Source organism: Carettochelys insculpta, chromosome 8 (genome assembly GCF_033958435.1).
Source record: "Carettochelys insculpta isolate YL-2023 chromosome 8, ASM3395843v1, whole genome shotgun sequence".
Classification (NCBI taxonomy): Eukaryota; Metazoa; Chordata; order Testudines; family Carettochelyidae; genus Carettochelys; species Carettochelys insculpta.
This window is the reverse complement of record NC_134144.1, coordinates 12,318,044-12,338,549: the sequence shown is the minus strand read 5'-3', so window position 1 is coordinate 12,338,549 and position 20,506 is coordinate 12,318,044. Positions and strand designations below refer to the sequence as shown.

The 20,506-nt window shown below is 45.6% G+C and overlaps 1 protein-coding gene across 3 annotated transcripts in view; it reads left to right on the top strand.

Annotated features, from left to right (window-relative positions):
- The first annotated feature begins 3,593 nt into the window (after positions 1-3,593).
- The window catches only part of CYP20A1 (cytochrome P450 family 20 subfamily A member 1), a 28,430-nt gene continuing 11,517 nt past the window's right edge, over positions 3,594-20,506 (top strand). Inside the window, exons 1-9 of one of the 3 annotated variants that reach the window (XM_075001255.1) lie at positions 3,594-3,920; positions 5,741-5,790; positions 5,883-6,049; positions 9,852-9,997; positions 11,411-11,578; positions 13,828-13,906; positions 15,307-15,422; positions 17,345-17,399; positions 20,126-20,246. In XM_075001255.1, the coding sequence (XP_074857356.1) occupies positions 3,849-3,920; positions 5,741-5,790; positions 5,883-6,049; positions 9,852-9,997; positions 11,411-11,578; positions 13,828-13,906; positions 15,307-15,422; positions 17,345-17,399; positions 20,126-20,246 (974 nt within the window). In that variant the 5' untranslated portion in view covers positions 3,594-3,848. The remainder of the gene's footprint in view (positions 3,921-5,740; positions 5,791-5,882; positions 6,050-9,851; positions 9,998-11,410; positions 11,579-13,827; positions 13,907-15,306; positions 15,423-17,344; positions 17,400-20,125; positions 20,247-20,506) is intronic. The other 2 variants (XM_075001256.1, XM_075001254.1) reach the window with 2 other exon arrangements.

Genomic DNA, 20,506 nt, shown 5'->3' with positions numbered 1-20,506 from the left:
TAGACATCAAACTTGTGTTTTAGGGTTATTTATCAAGCATGTTTCAGGATTGTTTCTGATGGTGGCACACTATGTGCTTATCAAGCATGTTTCAGGATTGTTTCTGATGGTGGCACACTATGTGCTTGCCTATTTATTTTTAGGAGTTCATTTTCATCCTGTTCAAATAGCATTTTTAAACATCTGGAGTCACTTTGAATCCTAAACACAGGTACAAGTCAAATCTTCAGGTGATGCAACTCTTCATAGCTCCAGTAAAGTCTATATAGTTACCAATCTAAACCACCTGTGAACTAAGTGCTTCAATCCTATACATACCATTTGCAGTTTTGAAAAGTTAACACTTATGATGCAAGTACGGAATTTGAAATACATTCTCTATTTAAAGTCCCTTCGGAGGGAAAAAAAATGTTCTGTGCCAGTTTGACTTGAGAGGCAATTGGTCACCGTGTATTGGTTTTTATGTCACTACTTAGGAACAGACCTTTGAAAGTATTTAGGCTCCTAAATCAGACTGATTTCAAATGGGAGTTAGGCACATAAGTACCTTTACAAAACTGGCTTTTGATTCAAAGGGATAGATGCACCAAAGAGAGAGGAAAACTTTGCGGTTTTCACAACTAAAGCCTGCTTCTCCTTTTGACAGTCAGTGCTGAGTTCTGAGCTAGAGTATCTGTGAAAAATTCTTGTCAAAAGGCCCCATCCTTCAGTTTCTTACTGTTTCAGTTGGTTTTGTTGAATGTGCGGATCTCAAACCCCACCCAGAGGCAGATTTTGGGTTGGTGCTGGTTTCTAACTGGCTCCCCAGTTCCTCCTGATTCAAAGCCAAGAGGGAACAACTCCAGCCCTCCTTTATCTGTTTGGGAAGAGCAACGTTCAAGTTTTCTGATCAATAGTTCTGCACTGCATGTACAAAATATATGTATTCCATAAGTGAAGGAAGGAATGTAAGCTCATTTATACCCAGAGATGTTAGCTAACATGAGCTAAATGTGCCACCCAAGATGGGTTACCACATGTACTGGAAACGGGAAGGTGCCAGTAATTCAGGAAAGAGTCAAGCTACCAACTTCATGCTGAAATGAAATAGTTCTGAAAGTGAAAAGGAGCAGTTTAAGGGAGCTTATGCCACTCGGCCAGTACAATGTACAGAGAACTATGATTCTGTGAACTTTAACCCATTTAAAACAGCTCCTTCTTCTAAAAAGGACCTGTTTTTTCAGGAATTATCTCAAGCGGAAGTGCTGGGTGAAGGAATATTCCGTGAGGCTATTTGAATCACTATACTTGCCATCACTTACTGCAGTCCACATAGATAGAGCCTAAGCCACCCCACACTGTGGAAATCTGTAGCTTCTGAGTGAAGTTGCAGGAACAAGCATCGTCCTCTTGTCTGTCAGTTTAGCTGCATAGCTTCAGTAGAGATGTTAAGTATAACCTTATCAAATGAATTGACTAATCCAAGTCATTTGCTACTTAGCTATTTTTGCTGAGTTGAAAGCAGTTGTTCAATTACTCTCACCTACATCATCAGCATGACCCAAGTCAGCCATATTTGATGAGAGCTTTCGAAAAAAGTCCTCTTTTCTGTGTGTTAGCTCCTACAGACCTTACTTTTTGTAATATTATTTCACATAAGGATGAGATCTTCTGCTATCACATGTGCCATATATTATGTAACTTGTAGAGAATATAGATGCCAGCTGAAGGGAGTTAGCTTGCCAACATCAGCACTAACTCATCTTCCATATGCATCACTCTCTAGATTGGCTGAATATCGAGGGTACTGGGGTGATGCAGTCCACCTTCCAGTTTCTAGCTGTACCGCTCCTCTCCCAGCTTTGACCATCAGCAATGCTGTCCCACCATCACCCTCTGAAGATTTATCTTAATGTGTGCAATGTGGCAGCCACTCCAATCACCAACCTCTTAATCCTAATCCAAGATTATCACCCCAGGTTACAAACAGGTGCACGGAAAGAGATTTCTGTTGCCTTCTTGTGACACCCCCAGGAGTAATAAAAAGCAAAATGAGAGTAGACCAAATGCAGAACACAGGCCTGTTACCAACCTTTCTTTTTAACTCAGGATTCAGCTTTAGAAGTTACCCTTTTTGACTTGCAGTGCAGGAATGGAGCACCAGCAACACCGTACATGCAACAACCACCTGAAGCTCAGCGATACTCTTGCCAGTTAGGGCCAACACACCTATTCCAGTTCAATTGCACCTCATACACAGGATCAGAGAGGTAGCCGTGTTAGTCTGTATCTGTGAGAACAACAAGAAGTCCTGTGGCACCTTATAGACTAACAGGTATTTTGGAGCATAAGCTTTTGTGGGCAAAGACCCGCTTGATCAGCATCTTCCTTTGAAAGATCATGTCCACACACAAAAAAGCAGCTCAAAAGAGTAAGACACAAACCTTCAAGTCATTAACAGAATGGCCCACTCCATTCAAATGCTGGAGGACCTGTTTGTGGATTAGCAGTGTGTCTGTCTGTTTTGTGCCCATCACTTTTTTTGTCTGAGCGTTTGAAGTCTGTTCAATATACAAAGCATCTGGGCACTGACACGTGATGGCATATATGATGTGTCTTATGGAAGAGGAATTTTCACATGGCTGCTGAACTCTCTTTTTTATTCAAATATGACACATTACAGGTGGTTTGAACTGGGCTGGGAATTTTTTAGGTCATTAGAGGGGCTCTTTTGCATACTTGGTTTAATCTAATTTTTTGACTCTCCCTAGGCCCCCCGCCTTCTGCCGCTCCGCTCTCTGGTTTGCTCACCTCGATGATGATTTTCTGATTTGTCAACCTTGATTACTATTTTTGATTCTCTGTGCCTTAAATACTGAGTCTCTTCTGGTACAGCTACAATCTGAAGAAGTGGGTCTATCCCATGAAAGTTTCTCACCTAATAAATTATTCTGTTAGTCTTTAAAGGGCTACTGGACTGCTTTTTTGTTTAAATGCTACACCATTGCTTCCTAGTCCACCAGCCTCTTGGCCAGGTCTACGGATGTTCCTAGTAGGGCCTCAGTTCCCCTACACCACCACTCACTCTCTGTAGCAGGAATCCAGCCAGCCTCTCCACCTACTACATTACAACATTGTGGTTTATGTCTGCACCCATGGCCCAAGAGACAAGCCATTAGCTCCCAAAACTGAAGCTGGTGGGATTAAGTCCCATGCGGGGGGGGGACCCCCTTCTTTCTTGTCAGCTGCAAAGTAAACTCTCTTTAAAACGTAGCCACAAGGTTCTTTTTGCTGGAACAGCCAAGACTGATCTACTTCCCGGGTTCCCAGGGGACTGTGGCAGGCGGACGGGGAAGAGAGAAATGGGCTGTGCGTGCTTGGGGTGGGGTGGAAAGGTTGGGGGCCCCGCTCGAGCGCACCATGGCGCGCGGGGGATGGGCGCTCAGACTCGGAGCCAGGCGGCTGCCACCGGGGCACCCAGCTCAGACGGGAGAGTTCAGGTTTGGGCTGTGATTGGTCCCAAGGGACCAGGCCCGGCCCATCGCCACGTCGGCGAGGGGAGCCCGACAGGCTGGAAAGCGCCCGCCGCGCGCGAAGTGCAACGCCCACGTGCCGCTGGGGCCCGGGCACTCAGCGGAGGAGCCCCGCCCGGCGGCTCGCAGAGCTGGAGAAGCGGCCCGGAGCGGAACACCCGGCGCAGCCGCCACCGCACCCCGGGGGGGGGGCTAAGCCTCCTCCCACCTGAGCGGCTCCGCCGCGTTCGATTGCTCAGGTCTGTGCGGCCAGGCCGAGGGGCTGCAGCTGCTGCTGCTGCTCGATCGGCGCGGGGACGTGGGAGGGGGGGCCCGGGGCGGCGCGCGGCCTGCGCCATGCTGGACTTCGCCATCTTCGCCGTTACCTTCCTGCTCATCCTGGTGGGGGCCGTGATCTACCTGTGCCCGGTGAGTGCCGGGGGGCGGGGCAGCAGCAGCGGGTGGTCTGAACGCAGCAGCGCGGGTGGTGCTGCGGTGGAGACCTGCACAAGGCTCTGCCCGCGCTCGTGGCAAGCTGAGAAGGGGCTGCTCGCCCCGGGGAACGGGGCGCCGCAGACCGGGCCGTCCCCAGGCGTGAGCGAAATACGTGGCTGCACAGGGCGCCTGGAAACTTCGGGCACCACGTTTCCCGGCGCCCCTACTCAGCTGTGTGTTCTCGTGTTCCTCGGCGTGGGCCAGGAAGCCGGTACATATGTTCTGAGCGCTGCGTGGTTGGGGTTGGGTGCGGGTGTCATAGGAAGAAAGATTTAAAAGACTGTGAGTGACTCTTTGTGTGGAAGAAATGAGGCTGAGGGGGGCGAGAGGCCTGTAAAATCATGATTGGTCTGGAAAAAGTGAATAAGGAAAAAGTTAGTGACTTGTTCCGCTAGCACAAGAACTAGGGGTCACCCAACGAAATTAGGGGGCAGCAGGTTTAAAACTAATATAAGGAAGTTTTTTCTTCACACAGCGCATGGTGGAGCTCCCTGCTGGAGGAGGTTGTGAAGACCAAGACGTTAACAGGGTCTGGGGGGAAAAAAAAAACCTAGATAAATTCATGGAGAGTAGGTCCATCAATAAACGTGCACCGGGATGGGTAGGACTGGTGTCCCTAGCTTCTGCTTTTCAGGGGTTGGAAATGGATGACAGGAGAGGGGTCACTTCTGCGATTACCTGCTCTAGCCACCTATTTCACGCATGCCTCCAGACGGCCCTGTCTGCAGAGCACTCTTCCCCTAGGCAAGGATTCTCTTCTCACCTTGCCATGAGCATCGGCAGACTCTTGTGCAGGTCTCCACTGCAGAATCACAGCCCTGTGGAAAAAATGTTAATGACAGGGCCATGAGCCAGCAGGTGCTTCTTTTTAAGTAAATGATTGATCCTATTTAAATCAGCGGGCACGCCCACGTGCTTATTAAGCACCTGTGTACATTTTTTTGTATATTGCTGACTTGGGGCTAAGGAGCGTGTGCTACCTAGCTTTAGAATTGTTTTTTCTTTTAAATGATGCACTGACACATTTTTAATATTTTTTTAAATGTATTGGTTGCTAATTAAACAAAATAGGGGTGGGTTTTTCCCCCTGTAGATGCGGCATTCCTATCTGAGAAGTGCTGGTTATATTACCTGAAGATGCTTGAGCAAATGGCTTGCTTTTGATTAGTGTCAGCGTTCTGAATTTATAACAGAACTATATAGGAGCAGGTGACTTGAGGATGATTGCAGTAGGAATGGCGTCCGTTAAAACTGACTGCAAAGCAAACCAAAGTGTTTCTGAAGGTTGCAGGATAATAGCGGCAATTTTGGACACACGCTTTTCTAATTAAAAACAATTCACGCTATTTTCAACAATTGTAAAATTGACAAAACTGTGGTCCTAAAACCTCCCATCACTTTGGAGAGGTCAGTGGTAAGCTGTTGTCAGCACTCTGGTGTCCATGTTCAAAAAATGCAATTGGTGTTGAGTTATATGCATTTTTCCAGTAGGTGACCTTAATACACAGGAAGAGCTCAAATGTCTGAAGATTCCTTAGTTTCTGTGTGTATGAGACTATGTAGCAAACAAAGAGCCAGTGGGGAAAAGCAGTTTTGTGCTGTCACAAAACTATGAATTTGATGAAGGCTTATAAGACTGCAAACTGGTCTTTTCAACTGATATGAAAAGCTTGAAGCAACAGTTCAATCGATGCTAAAATGTGAATCTTCTGAGGCTGATGCCGAACTTTGACCATCATTTCCTTTGTTCTTAGGCTTCTAGACAAGCTTCCGGTATCCCAGGAGTGACTCCAACAGATGAAAAGTGAGTAACTTCATCCTTCTCATTGATTTTATACCTTTCATTGCTGATACTGTTTATAGACGGGGTTTTTATTTCTGTTCCTCCTCTGTCAGAGATGGGAATCTGCCAGACATTGTAACCAGTGGCAGCCTGCATGAGTTCCTGGTGAATCTGCATGAGAAATATGGCCCTATTGTTTCTTTCTGGTTTGGAAGACGCCTTGTGGTCAGCGTGGGCTCCATTGATCTCCTAAAACAGCACATTAATCCCAACAGGACATGTAAGTTTAAGTTGCTTTCTCTGATTCATTTCTCTGTTTGCTTTTACTCAGGTTGAAATCCTGGCTCCTCTGAAGTAATTTGGGATTTTGCTGTTCTCTGTCAAGGATGTAGGATTTCACTCCTGGCATTTAAAGGAGTGAGATTTAATTTGAAATTGGATGAGTGGTCTGCGCGTGAGTCTCTGCTGGGGCTTACAGAGACGTAAACAAACATTGAAACAGGATGCCACAATGTTTTTGGAAGGGAGCATTTGGATTTTTTGTTTCAAAACAGTTAATTTAATTAGTTTTAAAGGGTTGAAATTAGAACAATATTTTGATTTTAATTAAATGAAACAGACCTGATTTTTATTTTATTTTTTATTTTTTTTTCAGAACTTTGTTGGAAATTTGAGGTGGGGGGGTTGTTTCTGTTACTTTTCCAGAGGGGGGGAAAAACTTTGACATTTCCTATGAATCAGAAAATCCAGTTCCTGCCCAACTCTGCTTGGGAAGCCACTTTAGCCCAGGAGAGCAAGCTGCTTATCAGAAAGTGGAGTGCCCCTTGAAAGTATATTTACACTGCATTTAAACCTGTGGCTGACCTATGTTGCCTGACCTGGACATCAGTTCTGGGATTCTCCTCGGTCACCCCACATGTTGAAAATAATATGTATGTTGTGCTGCAGAGCCTTCTAGTAGGGGTGGGTGTTAGTGGAGGATTGAGGAACACAAGTCTTTAGTTTGTGGGGTGGAAAGAAGATGCTCAGGTCTGGTTTACTAGAGTGTTTTTGGTTTTTTTGCCAGTTCCACCGGTTGCTCTGCTGCTGCTGGGTTGTCTGGCTTTCTGGCTGTGTTCATAATTATTTAGCAGAGCAACTAGTGTCTGGGAGAATGCACGTGCACTTGCTCTCTCCCCCTTTTCTCTTTTCCCATGTGTCTGTTTGAATCAAATTAAGTAGCTAAAATCGATAGTGAACATTCTAGCCTTTTGTGGTTCCCATCTAAGGGTGCTCTAAAAGAGGAGACAGGAAGAGCTAGATATGTAAAGTTCAGCCAGTCAACTCTGCTGTGGGAAGCTCTTCGGGTTCTTTAGATGCATCTGAAAGATGTGACTCTCGAGGGACTGCCTTTAGTTTTGTCTGTGCAGTTACAGCTAAAACAGTGGCTTTAAAGGGTCTGATCCAGAGCTGCCCGCAACCAATGAAAGGACTCATTGATTTCAGTGGCCCCTGGATCAGGCCCAGATTGAGCCATGGGGATTTGGGCAGGGAGAAAAGCAGATTTCAGATTGTGGTCTCTTAGATTATGTAGCAATCCCTGGGGAAATGACTGAAATCATTTAAACTGAGCTTCTTAACACTGAAGAACCCTGAGTCCTGGAAACTGTACTACAGGTAGCATTTCTGCCAGAGCTCCAATAGTGTGACCCCCATTGGTTCTTTCCGTCTCCTGTTTCTAGTATGCAGCTGTGTTGGGCGTTTATCTTGGCTGTCCAGGATCATAGATCTATGAGAACAGTGTGCGGTTTCTGACACTACTTTTCTTGGGGGTGCATGGATGGGCTAGCAGACCTTTTGACACGCTTCCCTGGAAACTTTGACATTAGTCTGGGATGCAGCTCTTCAGTTAATGCAAACAAAGGACTCAAAAGTACCACTGGGAATGCAGAGGGCAGCGTCAGTAGCTTCTCAGGCAGAGCTTTCCTACCTTGAGGGGTCATGAAGTTCTGTCCCTACCTCTTCTGCTGCTGTGAAGAAAAATACTTCAGGGGGGTGGCTTGACAAAGGCCAGCTCGGGTAGCCAACTCATGTTCAGCATGCTGAGCATTGTGCACACAATGTACTTGTTTGCCCTAAGGATGGAAACATAAAGACACATTTGAGTACAAATCACTACCTGTGTCTTGATTTTGTTTACAGTTTCCATTAATCCCATTAAACTGGTGGAAGGTCTGCAGTGATGTCAGTGTTTTCTCCCAAAACATGTATGCGTGACAGATACGCCATGCAGTCCTCAGAACCTATGTACCAGCTTCATGGCTGGTGGTTGTGTGCCACTGGTTTGCATGCGTCTTGGCGAGCCCTGGAGAGTGACTGGCAGGAATGCCAGGCAGTAGAGCACTTTGCAGAGGGATGGATTACTGGACAACCTTTTCAACCTGTAGAGTGCTGTAGCTCCTGAATATGGTGCAACTCTCATTCGTTGGCTCCGTTATTTTTAAACTAGTCTATTGAGTCAGAGCTGCAGTAAAAAATTTGTCAAGGGTGTGTGGGAGCCCAGTGAGAAGGGGCAGGGGATAGCTCAGTGGATAGAGTGCTGGGTTAGCACACAAGAGACTGATTTTATTCCTGGCATTGCTGCTGATACTCTGTGTGAACTCAGTCATGTCAGTTCTCCTCACTGTGCCTCCATTTCCTGTCCCCCACTTTTCCTGTCCCAGTTACAATCTCTTTAGTGCAGAGACAGTCTCTTCTTATGTGTCTGTACAGCAACTAGCTCAATGAGGCCCTGACATTCGTGGGGACCACTAGACGTACTGCCGTACAAATGTGTCTCCATTCCATTCATGGCATTCCCTTGTGCCGAAAGGGCTTTGATTACATTGCTCCCTGCCCATCCTGCAGGGGACGCTGCCTGCATGAAACAGTTACAGTTGACTCTTTGGAACACACCCAATTAGCACTCATTGCACCATATCAAATCTACCGTCAAAAGAGCGTAGAAGGGAAAGTGTTATGGGCTTTGATTTAATTAACAGTGTTGCATCTGTTCTGACAGCTCTGTAATAGCATTGAGTGAGAAACTGCTGGCAGAGAAATACAGAGTAATTCTTGAACTGAAGCCCAAGAAATAGCATGGAAGTAATAAACAACTGTATAACTGTGAGCTGATGCAAGCTAACTCATTGCAACAGAAGATGGAGAGTGAAATTATTTAACTGCATTGGAAAGGGAAAACTGGTCTATAATTTAACAGAGTGCAGTTTTCCATAAGGGATCTAGCCGGCCACTGCAAATGGGGAAGAGTGGCTGTTAGCAACAGTAGTGCGATAAGAGCTCATTAGCGTGACACATGAGGGGTGTGTGAGGAGCAGTGCTGTGCCCGAAAGCAAAAGATTCTGGAATGAGATCTCCCTGTGTGTGCTGACGCAGTTGTTGCCAGTAGGGCATGTCCCCCAGTTCTTTCACGTTGACTGGCACATCGTGTGCACGTCTGCAGTACGAGTGGGCAAAGCGAGGCTGCAGAGTGGTAGAAGAATGGGGAAGCTGTGGAGCAGTAGAGCAGCAATGTTGTGTCTGTGAGGTAAGAGATAAAGAGGCTATAAGTGAGCTAGGCCACTAATTGCATTGGGTGAGGGTCAGGCTGTAGCGTTATCAGTCATAACTGCAGCTTTCATAAAAATGGTGAGAGGAGCCAGCTGTCTCTTGTGCCTAGCCTGGCAACTCTCCACTCCGGGGAGACTGAGTAGGTACACGAGGAGCAGCGTGTGCGGTACTGTCACGTGGAGGATTTGGTTCTGGCTCCCAGATCTTGTGGAACAAGAGAAGTTCAGAGCTTGGTGGAGACTCTTCCTTGAAGAAGGAAATGCCCCTTATTGCTGTCTACTTAGGATCAGTACTGATGGAGCTCAGAGGCAGCTGAGTTCATTGTCCTTATTCAGAACCGTAGGTTGCCCTAGTTTTGGGAGCCTTTGGCCAGAGGGGACCTAAAGTGCAAAATGAGGGACTCCTAACGGATTCTCTGCATTTCCCCTTTCTTCTCCCTTGCAGAATGGGTTTTGATTGATATGTCAGATTCTTCCTTTTGTTCTTTGTTTCAGCGGATCCCTTTGAAATGATGCTGAAGTCCCTGTTGAGATACCAGTCTGGACTTACTGGGGATGCAGGGGAGAGTCACCTGAGGAGAAAGCTGTATGAAAATGGCGTGACCAAGTCCCTGCAGAGTAACTTTCCTGTCATCCAGAAGGTGAATTACTTGACTCGAAGGCTGGCAGTTTGCAGGCCAGCGTGTAATGTATTCCCAAAGAGAATGGCAATCTGTGGCCTGTGGCAGACTTCAGTGGGAACGATGGCTGGGTAAAGGAGCGGAGGGAAGGTTGGTGCTGGAGTCAGAGCCATGTACAAATTTTGAGAATGTTTTCAAATCTCAGTATTCCAGCTTCTTGGCCTTTTACATCTCTTTATTATGAAGCAGTAGTAGCTTTCCATTCCAAGTCTGACCTTTCATTTGTTTGTTTTGATCTCTCCTCAAAGGCCTCAAAACCTATGATTTCCCATACATATGTTACACGTTGTGGGCCTGAGATTCATTAGGTTGAGGTAATTGATGCATTTTGCTAGAAACTGGGAATGGGTGGCAGGATAAATCACTTGGTTGCCTCTTCTGTTCATTTTCTCTGAAGCAGGTGGCATTGGTCCCTTCAGAAGACGGGGGTACTGACCCAGAATGGCCATTCTTAAGTTGTAATATAAAATGAGGTTGAGATACAAGGCTTGGAGGAGAAAAAATACATTGATTCTAGTGCTTCTTTGCCACATTGCATCTAAAATGGCTTCTCCTCTAGTATTGTTGGCACCATGTTAGGGTAGGTGACATTATGGCACCCAGTCTTAAGCCGGTCTGGCATCCCCTCCGAAACAGATCACTGGCACCCATTCATGCTGTGAAAGGACAGACATGGATGAAGCACATTATTGTTTTCTGATTTAAGACAAAGGAATCAATGAAACAGATGTTGTCTAAATTGCAGATGTAGGAGATGAACAAAGTGGAAAAAATGTTTTTTCTTATATTCTGATTTTTTGTTATTTGCAGCAATATTGGATAATAAGTTTCACAGAGAAATGTAATATTTATAGCAGCAGTATCCATCTGACAGTATAAGTACATCATGAACATGCTTTCGTTTGCATTAGCTCATTATATTTAGAAGACGCGGACAAAGGTTTAGTTACATTTAATTCAAGACATTAAACCCAACTAAACATGCATGTCCAGAGGGTGGGAACAGGGCCGGATGCCAGATGTTGGGATACACAGATGCAAAGCTCTTTTGTTGACTCAACCTGTCAGCCAAATATTAGTTTCATAAATACTGAACAATGTAAGTATTCCTTTGTGGCTGAGGGAGCAGGTTTGGGGGCAGGGGGCTCCTGTGGGGAAAACAACAGCCAACCTTAGAAGGAACCCTTAGGCTGAGGTTCATTGCTGTTTAAGTTTAAAAAATGTAGGACAGGGTTAAGTTTGAGCCATATCCAGTGTTTGGACAGTTAGGAGCTGCGAGGGATCACCCACTCTTGCTGATGTGTTTTAATGAGCAATGGAGTGAAGTCGTAAATCAAGGAGATTACTTGAATTTCCTGGTTTCCTTTCTTGTAGCTGTCAGAAGAGTTGCTAGCAAAATGGCTGTCCTTACCCGAGTCTCAACATGTGCCCCTTTGCCAGCACATGCTGGGCTTTGCCATGAAGACTGTCACACAGACAGCAATGGGCAGTACCTTTGAAGACGACAGGGAAGTAATTCGATTCCGCAGGAACCATGGTGCGGTGAGTCTCAGGAAGAGCCAGGAATGTCAGTTTCCCAGGTTGGTGGCACCTGGTAATAGTTTAGTGAGGGGCACAAAGCGCTGGAACAGAGCTTGCAAGTTCAGGTTGCTAGGTTCTTAAGGCAGGTGCCTCTTGTCAACATATAGAACAAGCAAATACATATATATTGTAAGTTTTGTAAAGCTGGAGTTTTCTAAAGCACTTAAAAGAACTGGCCATGCAACCAACTTGGAACTCTGATGGCATTTGAGTGCTTAACTTAAAGTCTTGAAAATCCCATCCTAGTTCTTTAATCTTTGGTCCCTTCTTAAACCCTCAGTGTTCGGAATAAAGAGAACATCTGAGGTGGCCCCAGTTAGTCCCAGTAGATGCCTCCAGAACTTACAGAACCCACATGCTACCTGCAAGGGTAGTTACACAAGACTGGTTTTTTGTGAACAGGAGGCACAATACTGAGCTGCAATTGGGACTCAATGGCAGTTCCTTTGTAAAGGTTGAAAAGAGGCTCCATGGTGAATGCTATTTTGCTCTTATAAATAAAAGGATCTCCACTACTTTGAATCTTGGCTATTGTGCCACCTCACCTTGACCAGCACATCTTGGATTCTTTACGGGCCTTTTAAAACTAAGGAAAAAGATTGTGATCCAGGGTGTGATGCTACTCTAACGTACAGGATAAATGGATTGAATTTGTAGCCTACCTGCTTTTGTATCATGGGAGGCTATGGCTTGGAAGCCTTTGTTAATAGAATTGGGTTCAGCCTCCAGGAAGTGGACATGTTGGAACCGTAGTTCCCTATATCATTCCTGGTAGCATGTGAGGGAATGAAGGGACACGTGCCTAACTAGTGGGTCTCTACTAGGCATGCGAAATTGAACCTGAATGTTTTGCTCTCCTGGTAAACATAGAGAAGTGCTTAGTAGCAAGATACTTCCTGGGAAATGAACCTTCACAAGCACCAGTGCTTTGTACAGTATTAAATTGTTTAAAATTTACACTGTAGGTGTATATACTGCCTTTTGTCTGCTGAAAAACCCCCTCCCTGGGGCCTAACCCCCACTAATTCTAACTATAGAGTTACTGTACTCCAAGCACAGTGTTCATTTTCTTTTTATTTGATTTCCTATTAACTAAACGTCTTAAGTAGTTTGCCTTGTTCATTGTTTCTTGTTTTACTATCCTTTCTTCTTCCAAATTTTAAGTCTATATCTAGGTTTTTGTTTGCGCTGGTAGCACACGTCTGCACATCACCTCCATATGTGTGCACGTACCAAAATTCAATCTCTGTAGGGATGGAAAAAATTAGAGGGTATGTTGATTGTCTGGAACTGATTTTTAGAGGTGCTGAGTACCACTCTAGCTGAAGTCAGTAGGAGCAGTGGCACAAAGCCTTTCTATAAATGGATCCCATAGTTTTAGCTTTTCTCCCGAAGCAATCTCTGACCTTTCATTTCCGGGGGACTGGTTCCACTTCAGCCAGAATGCTGCTGGCTTCAAAGAAGAGGATTTGAGGATGGGATGGATAAAGCAGGAGCCCAGTGGTTCTGTCAGAAATGATAAGGGCCTTTTAAAGATTATCTGTGAAGGTTTGTTTTTAAAAAGTAGGTTTGCAACCTTTTTTTGCTTCATTGTTTATAAATGAGGCATTTAGAGGATATTTTATACCCTTATAAATATTAAGAATGTTAAGTCTCATGTTCTCTGGTTTTATTCGAAGAATACCTGAGGGGTGTCTGCAATGTGTACATTGTGAGCTATTGCACCTTAACTGGGATGACATGGAGGTTGGATCTTTAACAAAGATATCCTTTCTCCAAGATAGTCAATATTCCTTAATTTAAGTATCTGTTAGCAGAACCAAAGACTATTACAGTCTAACGGAAACCTCTTCCTCTCAGTTGTTAAGTCCTCCTTCTCTTCATTGTGTCAGGTCATAATTGTATTAACTCCAGGCCCTTCAGCAGATCCAATCAGTGACTTAAAAGGAGGGGGTCTTGCTTGTGCAATAGCTTTTTTTTCAGTGGTGATTAATCTCCAAGACTGCATCAGATCAGCTCCAGCAGCTCTTTGCAAACAGCCTCACAAACACAGCAGCACATGTGATTAGAAACAAGACCTGTTTCCTGTTCAGGCCTGCTATAGGGAAGGGGAAGTCTTCATTTTTTGTGCATGTGTCAGAACTAAGCTAGGCAGAGCTCTCAACAACTTGTGTCTTGGAAGGTAATGAATTCCTCTGTACTGCTTTCAGATCTGGGCAGAGATTGGAAGCGGTTTCTTAGATGGGTCGCTTGACAAAAGTGTGAACAGGAAAAAGCTGTATGAAGATGGTAAGTTGTTTTTCCACCACCCCCAGTTCCCACCTGTCTGCTCATTTGTACAGCTCTGGTTACCATGTTTGCGGTAACTGCCACGTGGAGGTGTTCGATTTGCTCACATTTGTTTTCGTGTTCGCTTTTCTGGGGAATCGATCCCTATGATATCTGAGCACCTTGTATATATTATCAAGTTTATCATCCCATTTTTCCTGTGCATTTGTGCAGTTTTGTTCTCTCTGTTACACAGAGACAGTCTAGAGAGGTTGAATGTGAGTTGCCCAAGGTCATGCAGGAGGCTTGTGGCAGACCTGGAAACTGAACTCAGATTTCCTGAGTTCCTGTTTAGTGACTTAGGTACAAGATCATTCTTCCTCTTAGCCATGAAGCACTGTAGCTTTAACAAGTGCCTTCCAAGCTGTACCTTGGTATTCCCAGTACTGCTTACTAGTTTCAATAATGCACCTCTCACGTCAGCTTTCATAGGCTAACATACCAGATTATTTAATTTTTGTGCTGTTTTGTCTCTGTTGACTATTAGTAAAATATCAAAATAAATAATATAACGGACTTAATCTAAATCCACAAAAACAGGGTGTTCCCATTCTTGCAGTTCTGCTGTGTTTTTAAGGTTGCTAGGCCAAAGACTACTCTGTTAAGATGATGCCTATCTAGAATTGCCTCCATTAGAATTACACCAGCCTGACACACCATAGTAAACTCTGATCTCCTTTACTTTGTGCATAAATATTTCAGGGGTCTCCAGGCTGCAAGTGAGAGAAAGGAAGCCTTTTTCTGAAGGCAGTGGCTCTGGGACTTTAAAAATATAGAGTCTGTTCCTGAGTCTGCCACAGACTTTGTGGGTGACATTGAGCAAGTTATTTAATCTGTCTCCGTTCCCCATCTGTAAAATGGGAATAATAAATCCTTCCTTTTCCCCACCAGTTGTGTCATCTATATCTGGACAGCTGCATCAGCAGAGGGACTATAACTATATGTTTATACAGTCCCTCATACAATGGGGCCCTAAAGTTGATCAAGATGCTATAACAATGTGAATGATCAGTAGCAATGATTCTGTAGACCACACAGGCTGTGGGATCTGGGTGAAATAGAAGAATGTTTGTCGGTGATTGTTAAACTCTGACTGTTACTTGATTTTGGTCTCGTGGTCAAGTGGTACCACTTATTTGCCTTGGCTTATTTTGTGAGATCTCTTTAATGTTTGACTCATGAATTTTTAGATAAAATTACAGTATATTTCCCAATCGACCCTAAGTAACATGCTCAGTAAAGAGTCCCCTTCTGTCAGCGGACAAAAGGTGGACAGATGGCCTGAAAGGTGCTTTGGAAGATAGATTCTGCTGCTTTGGATGGTGATGAGCTTTTAAAATAATTTGTTTGTGTATATGAAGCTCTAATGGAGATGGAATCAGTTTTAAAGAAAGTCACAAAGGAGCGGCGGGGCAAGAACTTCAGCCAACACGTCTTCATAGACTCCTTACTGCAGGGAAACCTGACTGACAAGCAGGTATGTACAGCTACCATCTATGTACCATAATACACTAATGTAGTTGCATGTCATCATTTATTAATTGCAGTTTAGCATGTGATTGTATTTAATTTCCTTCAGACCATACTCATCTCTAGAATATAGAGGGTATTTTCCTCTTCCACTCTTTAATTGCGTTATATTTTAATTACTTCTGTTTTGCTGCATTATTGTTCTACGAACTGGGTGGATATTTCATATTAAGAATCTTCCTTTGCATAAGTTCCCTATGCAGGCCTTATCGTGGAATTAACTGGAGGGAGGGGAAATAAGGGAACCAAGGTCAACGATGGACGAAGCATGAATTGATGTGTCCTGATAACTAACATGTTGTTATCTGTGCTGTTAGATTAAGAAATAGTAATAAGAATAGTAGCATGTAGTAAGCTTGCAGCTTATTAGCACTCTGTAGCATATGACCCGCTTATGATCTATACAACAGTTGGTCTGCAAAAAATTAATAAGCCAGTAATAAATTACGTAATACAACGTGGAATGTAATGCACATGGTAGACTTTTTTTAGAACAGTGTTTCTTAAACTACGTTCCATGGAACACTGCTGTTCTGTGAACAACTTGCAGGTGTACTGCGAACATTTAGAAGAATACACTGATGGTACAGGTTGAACCTCTCGGGATCAGATCATTGTTCCACTGCATACTGGGCTCTCAGAAGACACTTGGGGGTAGATTACAGCTAAATAACAGCACAGAACACTGAGAGCCAGGACTGGTGGCTGGTAACAAACTTTATGGGACCACAGGAAGCTTGGGCACACCCATGCTGCCTACGTCTACATCAGAGAGCTTTGTCAACAAACCGGTGGAATGCATACCCGTGAAATGTGTTTTGTCAACGAAGGTTGTCAACAAAGGTTGGCGCTTCTGCTGACAAACTTCTGTCTCTCCCATGTGAGGAAGAGCACCTTTTTTGTGGGCACTCTGGGGGGGCCTTCTCCCCACAGAAAGGGCATCCAGGGCAATGGGCAGCCCTGTCTACTGTGCTTCCGGGTGCCTGCTATGTCGAGAGAGCAGCCAGCCATCTGGCCACTCTGTCAACAGAGCAGAGTGCTCCTCCAATTGGCTTTTGTGTGCGACCGCACTCTGTCAACAGAAGTTTTGTTGGGTAAACTCTGTCAACATATCACTGTAGTGTGGATGTAGCTGATAAGCGGTTGTCCTGCTAACTAAAATCATGCTGGTTTACGGCTGTTGCCAGACGAGAGAGTGCCAGATTAGAGAGGTTCAACCTGTATATATTTTCTGTTATTAAACCAGGTACAGTGTTACCTCTTCATCTCTGTGATACCCAATTAACTTACTTCATTTTGGTTTTGCTGTATATGTTGCTGATAGGGTTGATTGGTTGGTTGGTTTGTTTGTGGGGGCGGTGGCGGGGGGGGGGCGCAGGTCTGGAAACATTTTTTTAAAGTGTTCAAAAGTGTGCCGCATAAAAACATCGTTTGGTGTCCCGTGGTCTCCAAAAGCTTAAGAAACACTGTTCTGGAGTATGTAAATAGCCTGATTGACAGTTAGCGACACTGGAGTTGTGGCGCTCCCTAACCACTCCCTACCCCTGAGCTTAATCTCCTTGGTTGTAGTGCTGTGGAATTCCAATAAAGAAACGTCAGGGCAGAGCACAGATTTGCACTGAGTTTTTGGATTCCTGAGGACTGGCTAAAGCGTTGTCCGAGAACTGGACAGGGTGAGCCAAGCGGACAGAGTCTCGGAGGGAATCCCAGCACTCTTCCAGGGAAAGCACTGTAGAGAATTCAGTCCTCTCCTTCTATACCATCTGACTTCCAGACACTTAGTGCGGTGGGATGGCAGATGCGATTTGTCCTTAAATTCTTTAATGTTTTCTCTGACTCCGTCCCCCTGAACCAGCTTTTGTTCCATAGATCCTGGAAGACACGATGATATTCTCTCTGGCAGGGTGTGCAATCACAGCTAACCGTAAGTAGAGAACAGTTTTCTACCCTGTAACAGCGAAAAGGGGACGCCCCTCCGTTAAAAATAGCAGGGTGAGAGGTTTTCCTGCAAAGCAGTGGTTCTCAAAGTGGCACGGGCTCGGGGGTCACCCCCTTCCTGCAGCAGGGAACCTATGCTGGCGCTCGAGCCCTGTGTCCGCGTGCACATACACCGCCCCCCCGCCAGGTTGGAGTTTCAGCACGAGCCTCCACTGTGATGGAGGGGGAGAGCCCTGAGCCTCCTGGGTCAGATCCATCTGGCGGGCAGGTGAAGCAGCTCCACACACTGCTGCTCCCCCTCCCTGTGGCTGGGGAAACCCGCTCACCGGGAGTCTTTCTGTGCTGCTCCCATTGGCCGGATTCCAGGAGCAGCGTGAGGGGCGGAGCCAAGTAAATGACTCCACCCCCTGGTGCTTGGACCCCGGCTCCCCATCACCTTCATGCAACCCTTCCCACCAGGACCGTGCAAACTTCCCCCAGATCCTGCACTCCCACCCTGCCCCTGCCTCCCTCTTAGATCCCCTTCCCACTCCTGCTCCCTCCCCACCCCAACCTCCTGCAACCTCCCACTCAGACTGCCCTGCCCGCAACCTCCTGCAGCCTTCCTCCCACCCAGAGCCCTACTCTCCTGTAACCATTCTCTCTCTCAGACCGCACAGCCCCGTCTGCTGCCTGTCACACATTAAACCCCTAATTTTTGCCCCATCCCAGAGCCTAAGCAGCCCACAAAATCTCCTGGCCCTGGGCCCCAGAATTAACGTGGCCTGTGGGAAGCCCTGAACATTGGTATTTCCTCCTCTGCTCCAAAGGGCGTGAGGTATCTGTGAGGGACCACATCTTACTTTGTGTGGCCCTGACCCAAAAGAAGTTCCCTCCTCCCCTTCCATAAATAAAGACGATTGAAATCTTAAAATACACGCCCCCTTATGTTATAAAAATAAGATCTAACTATGCCTCCACTTGTGTTATAGCTGTGTATTTACAGTAGCCTAATATGATTAATTTTGTCAGTGTGGGTGGTTGGCTGGTAGTCCGTGGAAAGGTTTGTGTTGAGCAGGGATTGGCCTGGGGTCAAAAAGTTTGAGAACCGCTGATATAAAGAAAAAGCAAAACCATCCTTCCTTTTTCTCTTCACGAGAAACTTATTCAGCAGATATTTCTCCAGCATGGTGCCCTATTAATACACCTTTCTAGTTAGTGAGTTCTAACAAATTGAAGTTAAGCTGCTGTAGATAGCCCTCTGTAAGCCTTAGAAGAAGGGGTCCGCAACCCTCGGCACGGGTGCCAGGAGTGGAACATGTGCCAATTTTCATCGGCACGCGAGGCAGGAGTTCAGTCTCGCTTCTCCTCCCCCATGCAGCCAGGAGCTTGCTCAAAGCCATGTTGCCTGTGGATTAACTAATGCTACCAACCACCTCCTAAAAGGTAAAGCCCTGCATCTTCATTTATTTATTAATGAAGCTGTTGTAAGTAGGACTATTAGTAACTTTTAGACGTTTCGCTGGCACTTGCACCGCACATAGAGGTCAAAACGTCAAATTTCAGCGCTCTGTCTTGGGAAGGTTGCTGACCCCATCTCAGAATTTGCTGCTGCTGGTCCTCACTTGAACTCTAAGCCCAGCCAGCTGAAGCTAAATTGGATGAAATTGTACCACAGGGAAGCAACCCAAAATAATTTAGAACAGTGATGAGCAACCTAGGGTAGTGAGTGCGCCGCATGAGTGGTCTTCGTTCATCTCAGTGGGCTGCAAGATTGTCGTAACCAAGATGGTTTCCTTCTGGATAGGCTAGCTTTGCTAACTGCACTTACATACCTAGAATTTATAGGGTGTGCTGAATGAACCGTAGCAGGCGTTGACTAGATGCAGAGGATGTGCATGGCTCTTACAGCCAATGTTGTGTGCAGCCAGCACACAAATCACTTCACATTCCCTTGCTTTACATGTATGTTACCTTGCCATAATTTCTGCATGGGGTAATAAGGGCTCCCTGAGGTGAAGTGCTAAATCAGTAGGTCCCCAGCTACTCAGTCACATCCCTCTGCTGGCTAGCACTGCCCACTCTCTTGTGACCCACCTGCTAGAGTGTAGGGTTTGCATGTTTTTTCCCTCATGTGCTGAAGCTTCCCTTCAGTAGACTTACTCCTCAGGGACCTTGAGTTAAATCCAGCTTGGTGGTCTGTATTCTCCAATTACCCTGAGGCTGGCCTTTGCGCAGCCAGGAGGACTTTGGTGGAAGCTATGCTCTGGGGATTAGGCAGCAATATGGAGCGGCTGACCCTGCTCAGGTCTGTCTGGTTTCTTCTGTGTAGATAGTGGAGCTGTGAGACTGGAGTAACACTAAGCCAATTGAATGATTGTTGCCTTCTTGAGCCACTTGGTTTGATCGTTTTCCAGGACGTTCCAAGTTTCTTCTTACCAGGACAAGAAGAGGGATTTCAGATTGTAGCGTCCCTGGTTAGCCTCATTCAGGCTCTCCAGTAATTCAATATAGACTCAATAAAGTCTACTGGGTGGATCCATACAGCTACATTTTATAGTTCATACAGATGTTACCCTTTCACATTGCATTTCATGGATCTCCCTAAGGCCTCTTCACTGCGTTAGGAGAGTAAATTGCAGATATAGAAAGCAGGAAAACTGGACTTGATTTGTCCCCCTTAAATCAGGGGATGGATTTGCAGAATCAGCTCTCCCCCTCTTCCTTTCTTAGTGTGCACCTGGGCAGTCTATTTCCTGACAACATCAGAAGAAGTCCAGCAGAACCTCTACAAAGAGGTGGATCGAGTTCTTGGAAAAGGGCCTCTTACACTTGAGAAAACTGAACAGCTCAGGTGGGTCCACCTTAAGCTAAATAAGATGTCGTGAACCTCCATAATGTAGGCTGACTTCCCGCCATGCTGGAGAGATGCAGGGGAGTACCAATACTGAACAGTGTCTCCAAGGGATTATACCCTTCAGAAGCCCTGGTAGAGTTTGCTTGTGGGCCATGGGAGCATTTCCATTGACTGCATTTGGTGCTGGATTGGGCCCCATGACAGCTTGCCTTGTGGTGGGCTGAGGAGCTATTCTCTGAACCACATCCTACCATTCC